Raw genomic sequence first — 10780 nt, 5'->3', positions numbered from 1 at the left:
TTGTGGAGAGCAGGTCTGATCAGCAGGTCCTGCTGGCTCTTGATAATGATTTTATCTTAGTAAATAAGGACATTGATGCAGAATTTGCACCAAATATTTGCAAGAAAAACAATGAATAATCAGTTGCACCAGTAGAGTTTTCATCTCTGAAGAGCCCTTACACACCCTGCAGTCTCTGTATCAAGAAAACAACTTTAGTTCTTGATTTGGTTGCAATTTGTAAAATTTACACTCTCTTTTGTGAATGATTAGCCATATGACATCTGAAAGACAGCTTTTGAAAGAATAGCATATGTATAAAAATAACGGATGCAAATGTTTAGATTGTGCTACAAGTTTAAATAAAAAAAGATGTGAATTATACAAATATTGCACATGACATGAAAATTGTATCAACCTGCACAATATAAAAATTCTAGTAAATGAAGTTTATAATAGAGTATCGAATTACAGCTGCTATCATTTCAAGGAACTTTTCTTAAAGGTCCAATTCATATGGAGTTACAAAAAACTGTTTAAGTTCATAGCAATACAAAACAATCATAGGGTCACATTCCTATTTTCATACAATGCAATTTAATCCAAGTTGTAACTCAGCACAAAGTCATCTGATCACAAAACGTAAGTTAGTAAAACATTATATACTTAAGGAAGTCTATGTAACTGCATGAGACATTTAATCCTGCTCAAGCATGTAATGACTCAAAAGGACAACTTTGTATTTGCAGCACAACGTAATTCACTGGGGATTATAATACTTGTTCTCTTCATAGTAATAAATAGATTTCCAAGCATCTGTAAGACAATTCAAAGTAGAAGTATTTATCGTATTATCATTTATTATAAAAATTTCTTGTTGTAAGAAGATTTTGATTTGTTGTTGACACAATAAATTCCAATGAATTGATTTTTTTAAACTAAAAAATAGTTACCTATAAATAGTAATTGTTCTTATCGTCACTTTTATAATTATCACAATAGTACCACAAAATATTGTGATAAACCATTAAGTTTATACAGCAATAAAGCCTAATTTCATTCACAATAAAAGGTAGTTAGTCTTGATATGAATCATTTGTGAGTGTTTTAAATGTTGCATGTTGATGATTGTTTTTCTTCAGTTTGAAATGCTGGTCTTTTATTGTGAAAGTCCTGATCGGAAACGTCACTCGGCTGTGCCTCATCTCCGGTTCGTGTCAGCGTCTTCTTCCCCGGCAGATCTGCAGACTTCGGCTCAGCTCGGAGAAACAACACCGGACTGTATGGTGGAGAACCGTTTCATATTCTGACCGTTTTTCTTGGGACCGGCTGTATGATTAAGCTACAATCTTCAATGAGTAAGCATATCCCAGTAAGTAGCGGTTTTTCTGGCTGCCATTTTGCTTTTTGTGTGTGTTTTTTTCCAGGCTCACCTCTTCGGGTTTTGTTCTAAAATCAGGACGGAAGCTCTCACCAGCTGGCCTTCACGTTTCCTCGATAAAACCGCGGCCTACGCGGCACAAATTGAATCAAATTTCTCCTTACTCAGACGTTAGAGTCTTTAATTTTGGGGATTTCGCTGCTGAAAGTCAAAGTAAACCTACTTCTGTCCGGGTTTTTAACGGTAGTGAAGGTTTTTGTGCTGGTCGCCATGCTTTGGAAGCAGCGGTCGGATGCGCAGCTGAACCGGTCTTAGCCGGTCACTCGAAGTTTCTCTTGGTTGAAGTTAACGTATCTTTTGATGAAATCAATCATAAACACAGCCAGTACCTTCCTTTTGGATTTATACACTGCTTTTTTTTGGTGAAGTTGGCAAAAGGCGTTAGTTTTTTACCGTTAAAAGAAGGCTATGTTTTCAGGCCTCTGTTATGTGACGGCGCCCCATCTGAGCTGGAAGGACACGTTTTAAGTTTTTAACGAAATGGCGAAATTATATCGGTTAATAAAGGATGAATATGTTTTTCTAAGTTTTATCTTTTTATATCGCCTCCCTTTAGCTTCTTTGTTCGATCCACAAAATGTCCACCAAATGCTACCGTTCAGCCAGAAAATAGCGGATTATCGCAGCATAATTGAAGAGCTTAGGTTTTAGATTTGCCATAAATGAGGAAAAGCGCCATTGGTGGAAAAACTGGGCTTCCGAGTTCTCGTTAGTGTAATGGTCTGAAACATTAGCACCTTAAAAGACAGTAAAAACCAATTTCATAAGCTTGATGGTAAATTAAAACAATAAATATTATGAAATCTGTAATGGAGGCCTCATGAAAAAACAAAAATCTGGCATAGATGTCAGAAATGAGACATCCTTTGTATAACACTGGTGGCCATTACATACGATACTACACAGCATTGCTGTAGGTGATTTTTTTTCTCCCCCTTATTCCATATCATCTGCTCTGCTGCAAATTATTTAGTTTTAGTGGACAACCCCATTAAGACGGATTAATTTACCACCTGTTGTGTATAAATTCATGCACATTTTTACTTTTAGACCTTTTATAGAGTTTAATTTTAAATCACAGTTATGCATTGAATCAATTTCTTTATATTGACATTTGTTTCACTATTAGATCAGGATTTTGCTCTAAATAGTATATTTTCATTTCTCTCTCAATATCTTAGATATTTCTAAGTCTGTCACACATAACAATCTAGAGGTGTGTAGACATATTTTTCAGCAGAAACATTTGACTGACGTCAGTGTTTCCCAGCCCTGATACTCAGTGCAGACTGCCGTGCATATTTTAGATGCTTACCTGCTTTAACACACCTGGTTCAGGTGATTACAGCCTGTTAATCGGATATCATTTGAAGTCAGGTGCGCTGAAGCATTAAAAACACCTAAAACATGGAGACCGGAGTTTATGAAACATTGTTCTACATGAGCCATACAGAATTTTCTGATTTCTCATGTCTTTTTCTAATTTTCTGGCACTACCAATTCCAATTTTATCTGGTTTTAAGATTTTTATTCAAGAATTACATTAGCAGAAGATGTAGAAGGTATATTTTATCTCAAGGCCATCCAGCTGGGAATGGTTATTAATCGTCTTTTGAGCAGAGGTGACATCACCTTGTGTGAATGAGGTCACTGTAGTCAGACACTACAAAACACTATTTTACTGTCTTAAAGCAAAAATAATAATGGAGAGTTAATATTAAACTAGCTTTATCACTTTATATTAGTGTGGTTAGCATTACAAACGACAGCGTAGAACATTTTGATTACTACTTTAGCAGTTTAATTTCTAAAAGGCTGCCAGTATTTCTAATACTCATTTTCTAATAGTCATTTTTCATCACAGGCAAAGGTAAAACGTCTCAAAGGCCAAATCCGAACCATTTTGCTCTACTCCGCCTTTCAGCACCAGAGGTGGAAATCATAATTTGATTAAGACTTAAAAGGCTATATTGTAATTATAAGTAGATTATTGACACTCTCACACAGAGACTTATACCCACAGCTTATAATATAAAGAGCTTTCATGTGAATTAAAAACAGATCAGAAACCAGGGCTGGGAAATATGGCTGAAAAATGTATCGCAATATAAGCGTTTCATATCAGTCGATGAATAATCATTGATTAAGTTTTTTTTAGTTTTAAATATCTAACTTGCAGCCAAACTGCTGATATAATTTATTTTCTTTTGGGTCGGTACTGCAATAGTCTCCTTTCATTCTACTCCTTTGTTTACTTTTAAGCAGCTTTATTAAAAAACTGCTACTGCAGAAGTTACTCAGCTCGTGTTGCTAGGTAACCACATAGTGAGTGAGTTGCTAGGTAACCACGGAATGAGTGCGTTAGTTGATGCCATCTGCCTTGCTGAGCTATCCGTCAGAATTTGACCAACTGAAGTCTTGGAAATATGTTCATCTGTAAATAAATCTATAAATGAGTCCAGAGGAATTTAATCTATCGTGATTTATTGCAACAGGCCTATACGTCATGAACCAAATTTCTGTGTTTTAATAGATCATTAAGGACTTTCTTCTGTTTTTTTTATTGTCTCATTTCGCAGCAGTTCTGTGGTGTTCTGGGTCGCACATTTATGGAGTTTCTGAAGGGCAGTGGAGACTACTGCCAGGCTCAGCACGCTGCCTATGCAGACGAGTGAACAGCAAAACTTGCCATCCATTTTACATACTTGAGCCACCGGAGGGACCCTGGAAAGTTTACAGGACCGGGAAACCTCCCAGAACCAGCGATACTTCAGCCTGGATGGGGTAACTCCACCCGCTGCACACTGCCCTCGTTGGCTTCCACCCGGCCAGACTCAAGGTGGAACCAGCCTTTTTTTGTTTTTTTGCTTTCTTTTCTTTTGATTTCATCCCAAAGGAGAGGATTTTAAGTTGCTTTTCTAATTGCCTGCCACTTCGTCAACTGGCATCTCCTTCAAGTTGCCCGCCATTTTTGATGATTAAGCCTTGCCAACCTTCTACGAAGACCGGGGGATCTTTTGTTTCTGGGCTTCCTTGAGCTCATTGGACCTTTGTTTTACATTCCCTCTAACTGTTTACACTTGTGTTGTCTTGTTTTTTGGAATAAGTTTACCTTTTCTTAACCATTTTTACATTGTTACAATGGCTCGCATGAACAGACCAGCCCCAGTTGAGATAACCTACAAAAACATGAGGTTCCTCATTACCCACAATCCCACCAATGCCACCCTGAACAAGTTCATTGAGGTGAGACACAATCTCCATTCTGAGTTTTTGCCAAATCAATATGAATCAGTGAAATAGGATTTAAACTTTTAGGTTTTTGTTGAGTAATGCTGCTGTTGTCTTATAAACTTAAAATACAAAAAATTAAAACAGTAGCAGGTTGTAGCAAAAAATGCTAATTTCCACCTGAACCCCCTGGACATGTTGATGTAATAATGTAAGATTTAACAAATCATGAATTGGCGAAAAGCCAGTATAATTAATTGCATAAATTTCTAAGAATTCATTCGTTCAGATTTCACTAAAACCAACCAAACCAAAATTATAAACCAACAAACTATTCATAAAACAATTTCTTTGGCTTCTTTAATAATGAGTGCAAATCTGCTTATTTAAAGCTACAATATGTAACTTTTATAAAATATATTTTACATATTTTTTAAAAATTGTCACCATGTGGTGGCCGTTTAGTATAAGACAGATAATCTAATTGAAAAATGTATCTCCTCTGCCTTCTCCTTGTGCTGCCTAGAAACAACCAATCAGAGCCAAGAGGTGGATCTTAGCGCTGTCAATCACCCTCCTTTGCAGCTAGCACAGCCTGTTATGAATGTTCATGGCTAGTTGGCATAGTCACCAATGATGGCAGATAAAATGTTTTCCTGTCACTAAGTTCTTTTCTCCACCCTTGCCACATTGAGCAGTGAGTACATGAGGTTGATTGACAGCATAAAGACCCTCCTCCTGGCTCTGATTGGTTGTTTTTGGTTGAGAAAGGTGCATTTCTTCAGATGGCAATAGCAGCCAAGGGAGGAGTTGGAGGAAATCAATATTTTCACAGATCATCTCTCATACAGTCACAATTTTAACAAATATGTAAAAAAAATAAATTTTTTATAAGTTACATGCTGCAGCTTTGATAGACATATTTTTGTCAAATGTGCAAACATTTTATAACTACAGCATTTTGAATGTGGCAAACTATTCCCGTGACTCCTCAAAACAGGAGAAGAGTTTTATTGTAAAATCAGTCCTACATTTTTGGATGCTGCACTCGCCTCCAGAGGGCGCCCTTGTGGACTCCAGTCATGTCATCTGATCTCAGACAAATTTTCTTAAAGGTGGAGCAGCAGTGTCATGAAGAACTTAATAAACTAAAATGTTTGCATCAAGGTTTATATATAGATAGATAGATAGTCATATTTGGAAAGTATTTGATATTGTCTAGATTTCTTGCTATGAACCTTTATTTTGATTCAAGAGCTTTTAAAACTGTTTTGCATGCCTGTGACCAGTTAGTCATAAAATATAAAGAAGCATATAATTTGGATAAATATGGAAAAGCGGTTCCGCTATCAGGTTTCCTAATCAGTTGTCAATATTTTCCCACAGGAGCTGAAGAAGTATGGTGTCACCACTGTGGTGAGAGTTTGTGAGGCCACTTATGATTCCACCCTGGTGGTAAAAGAGGGGATTCAGGTTCTGGTAAGTCCAGTCCTATTGCATGACTGATCAGTTCAGCAGCAGTAAACCTGTCAAAATTAATCTCAAGATAAATTGATAATTTCCACTTTGATATATTTTTTTGAATAGAGACTTTATAGAAACGTCATAATCCATTTTATTAATGGTTTTGATTGTAGGTGAGTTTTTTCCCTCATTTTATTTGTTTAGAATTTTTACAAGTCTTTCAGTTCCAGTGTCAAATGTTCTTTACAATATTGACGTCTTTTAGAGGATGAACTTGCAATATTATGCTATTATTATATTATTTGAAAAATGGTCTCAAAATAATGCAATAATTTCTGGGACAATTTGTTATAGTGACAGGTCAAAGCAGCAACAGAAATATTATTTTCAGTTCTTATAAATAATTTGATGAAGATTTGTGTTTTCTGAGGGTTTTAATCTCTGCTGCTGCATTATTAAAAATGTAAAATAATGATCACAAAAATCCAGTTTTTATCTAAATTTGTAAAATATCTTGTTAAAATTTCACATCAGCATATTTTTTCAAATCTTATGTCAGTATTTAGTGTATAATTAGACATGGATGTTCAACAGGTTCCCCCTCCAATGTTTTTCTTTCCATTGTAACCAGTTCAACCACTCCTTGTTTCCAAGAACAGGGATGCATGACATCATTTCCTCTTTTTTTCTTTTTCCCCTCATCTCCTGCAGGATTGGCCGTTTGATGATGGCGCTCCTCCCTCCAACCAGATCGTGGATGATTGGCTGAACCTGCTGAAGCTGAAATTCAGAGAGGAGCCTGGCTGCTGCATTGCTGTCCACTGTGTGGCAGGGCTTGGGAGGTAGAAATCCATCTGTATTAATAATGCAGGACTCTTTTTGCAACAATTCAATTCATCAAAATATCCTCTTATAATAATATGCAACAACCAAATACCACTAATTTATCCAAAATGAATGAATTGTATTGTTGGCCTTTTTAACACAGGTTGTTTCTTTTGTGTTCTCTTCCTTACGTTTTCCATCAGACTATCAACAAAAGCTACTAGTGCCACAAAAAAATAATTATCGACCCAATATAAAGATACTGTTTTGTTTTTTATATATTTTGGAAAACTTTAAATTAGCAACAAAAAAAATTTCTCAGAATTTTCTGGGTTTTTTTTTTTTTTTTTTTTTTTTTTAAGAGTCAACTGTTTCTGGTCTTGATGAGAGAATTGATGTGAAAGCTTTACATTTCTGCTCCCTAATTTTTATTGTTTCCAGGTATGTAATCAGTTATTGGCCTTTGCAATGACAAAACTGTTGAGTGTTAGTAAAAAAGGTTAGTGTTAACTGACTCATTTAGTGTAAATTTAGCTCAATTTACATTAATTTAGGTCCAAATGAGCTCATTTACATTCTGATATTTTTGAGGGAAATTTTATTTACAGACATCACAATTCATTTTGTTTGTTTTTTGGTTGTGTTTCATATTTGGATATGTAGAATATCTTCCAATTCCAGTCTTGCCTCTTCCTTACAAAATAAAAAAAATTGTTTTTGAGAGGACAAACTGGCGTTATTATTCCACCATCAACATAGTACTTGAAAATTGTCTCAAAACAACGTTATCGTTTATCACAGTAATTAGTAGGACGATTTACTGTCCAGCAAAATTTATGGTGCATCTGTAATGTCTAGTAATTTGGTTTTGAGATCAAATGTGGATTATAAAATATCTGTGAAGCTTCAGGCCATGCATGTTTTTTCTTCTCTTTTATAATAACATAAATGCAATCATCATACAAATTTATTTCTCTTCAGAAATGCTGCTCCTCTGACAAGATGCTGCCCTGGGTGGTTGCCCATGTATCCCATATCAGAAACGCACAATTTTATATATATATATATATTTTTTTATAAAAGTTATACAGTGTGGCTTAAAGGCAAAAATTAGAGAGTTGATTTGGGGTTTGGTTACTCTTTTAAGCAGAGACGTGATAAAATTAACTTTAATATACTTTCAATTCTTCACTGATGGAAAGTTTGAGGTTTTTCCCACTTCGGTGGATCATTGTGATGTAATTGAATAATAATAATAAAATAATTCTGATTTTTCTCCCATCATAGTGAAAGAAAATGTCCTAGGATAATGAATGAAGTTTCAAGTTTTTAATAGATTTTGTCTTCCTGCAGAGCTCCTGTCCTTGTGGCGCTCGCACTGATAGAATGTGGGATGAAATATGAAGATGCTGTCCAGTTCATTCGACAGTAAGTTTGTATAACCGGTAAAATTGGGATTTAGTGTTGTAAAAATGCTGTAAAAACTTCCTATTTTTGAACATTTTGAACACTGAGTCGGCTTGCTGCCGTCTTTTCTTCCAGGAAGCGTCGAGGAGCGTTCAACAGCAAGCAGCTGTTCTACCTGGAGAAATATCGTCCAAAGATGCGCCTGCGCCATCGCAATAACTGCTGCATCCAGTAGAGCCAAACCCCATTCCCTCCTGCCATGCCAGCCCAAAACCTCCCTAAAACTCATTACTGAAAAACTAATTTCTTCCTCACTAGCTTGCTTTTTTGGCAGGGTTTTTTTTTTCTTTGTCTTTTGTCATTGTGTTGAAGTATTTTACTTTGAAAAACCATGTGCTGTAATTCAACTTCCCCTCTCAAGGCTTAATTAAATCACAAGTGTCTGAGGGGATAACAAGTTGTGTGAACCACATTGCCCAATAAAAAATTAAAACTATTAAAAAAATAAAGGGCAGTGCTGCATTGTATCTTTGTGAAATGTTGGATTTATAGTTGTTGCAAGTGTCCCAAAGATTTTAATTGGCGGCTACGTTGAAGTACTGCAGAAAAAAGTCGTGACGATTTAAAGTCCACTCTCCCTTCCTCCTGTTTTTTGTTTTTTAATTCAGTTTCAAAAGAGTAGAAAGAGATATGCCTTCCTTCAGATCACATGGATCATTCATAAATGCCTTACGAAGTGAAACCAAGGCAGTCGTGCCACTGGCGTCTGGGAAAGAAAGGTGTTTCATTTTTCTACTTGGAATAATAAAAAAACAACCTGTTGCCTTTGTCTTGTGCAGGAAGTTACACTTCTTCCCTTTCATTTAATTTTTCATTTAAATTACCTTGCTGTCATATTTATCAGTTGAACGTCTATGAGTTTATTTTATTTATCAAACCGTCTGTTTAATATTTCACTGCCATGTCCAACATTTGGTTACCTTTTTTCTTCTTTTTTTTTAAATCTTAGTTCAAGCTGTTTCAGCTTCAAACTGGACTTCCTCCATCTGCGATAATGTGTATGCCTTTTTTTTTTCTCTGTTGATGTCCATAACTTAAAACTTGCATACTTGATGATTTTATGTATTTGAAAATGTGTACTATTATTAGGTTGGCTATTTATACTATCAACGGATGTGTGATTTAGTACAGTGAGCGACAAAGTTGTACCTGTTCACCAACTTGTGAGATTACATTAAATGACACTGAAAAAAAAACAAATGGACATCTCATTTTCTGAGTTATTTGTTGGAAAGAAGGTTGAATATTATATGTAGGACTTGTTGCCTAAAGTGCAATAGCACAGCATTCTTTATTATACTCTTATTTGTAGCAAATAATTCATCTGCAGCCAAAGAAAATACTAATCATAAGAAGCTTAGCTTTTTCTGCTTGACGTAACATCAATACAGTGTAGGTCAGGATTGGATTAACAAATTAATAACGTCCAAAATGTGCCATATTTTATTTTACAGAATCTGAGCCAGGTGAAGCTAAAACTGCCATGTGAGGAGTTCTGGGTAAAACATATTTACATTTTTTAATTTTTAAGGCAAAATGTATATTTTTGTACAGTTTTGGCTTAATGCAGTGAATATTTGCTTTAATCTTTTATGCAAAATGTGTATATCTTTGTACAGATTTTGCTTAATTAATGCTCTGAATATTTGTTTTCTTTTAGCAAATGTTCTTCTTTGAGTTTGTATATTCCAGTTAATTAATCATTTACTAAATTAGTTTGTGATTACGGCTAAAACGACTAATTATGGTGTTCATCCATATTGTATTTGCCATAATATTTTAAATTAAAAATCTGATGTACTTTTGTTAGAAACAAATTTTTGGAAGTTATGTTAGCTGTAAACAATAACCACTTTTAGAACAAGCATACATTTTATAACCTTCCTCTACTAACTACAAGGGGAGCTCTAGTTTTTGTCAGAGTACCTAGGCACAAGCGCAACATCTCACTTCAAGATTTTTTTGTAAGGTTTTTGAAAATGTAATACTAATCTAACATTAGTTTTCATTTTTCAAGTCCAAAAATTACATATGTACACACATTGGTACAGTGCAGTAATTGTCACCCTGAGGGTATGCACTATTCCTATCTGGTATATTTCCAAGACTGACCAATACAGGGTAAATCTTTAATTTGGGTGAAAACCAGAAAAAAGTAAATATTTCTGTATAATTTTGTTTGAAATAGAGACATTATAATTTTACAACACTGGATTAAAAGAAAAATGTATAAATAAATAAAAAGATCTTTGAATTCAGAACCGTTTTTTAAATATTATTATTATTACTTCGACAGGAATTTTGGTCTTCATGCACCAGTTTAATAACGACAAGTTTTCCTAGTTTGCTGTTATGATGATGATGCTGCAGAAA

At 35.0% G+C, this 10780-nt stretch overlaps 1 protein-coding gene across 2 annotated transcripts; it reads left to right on the top strand.

Moving 5' to 3' along the window:
* The first annotated feature begins 1203 nt into the window (after positions 1–1203).
* On the top strand, positions 1204–9607 carry LOC102235930 (protein tyrosine phosphatase type IVA 1). 2 transcript variants are annotated; one of them, XM_005811294.3, is made up of 6 exons: positions 1204–1351; positions 4003–4666; positions 6038–6130; positions 6827–6957; positions 8294–8368; positions 8483–9607. In XM_005811294.3, exons 2-6 carry the CDS (start codon positions 4562–4564, stop codon positions 8580–8582), a joined length of 504 nt encoding a protein of 167 aa, XP_005811351.1. In that variant the 5' UTR covers positions 1204–1351; positions 4003–4561; the 3' UTR covers positions 8583–9607. The 2 variants fall into 2 exon arrangements, with proteins under 2 accessions (XP_005811351.1, XP_005811350.1); XM_005811293.2 differs by having other exon boundaries at positions 4000–4666.
* Positions 9608–10780: the final 1173 nt, after the last annotated feature.

This window comes from Xiphophorus maculatus, chromosome 5 (assembly GCF_002775205.1).
Source record: "Xiphophorus maculatus strain JP 163 A chromosome 5, X_maculatus-5.0-male, whole genome shotgun sequence".
In the NCBI taxonomy this organism is placed as follows: Eukaryota; Metazoa; Chordata; class Actinopteri; order Cyprinodontiformes; family Poeciliidae; genus Xiphophorus; species Xiphophorus maculatus.
Note: the sequence above shows the minus strand (reverse complement) of the source record. Positions and strands in the feature narration are given on the sequence as shown.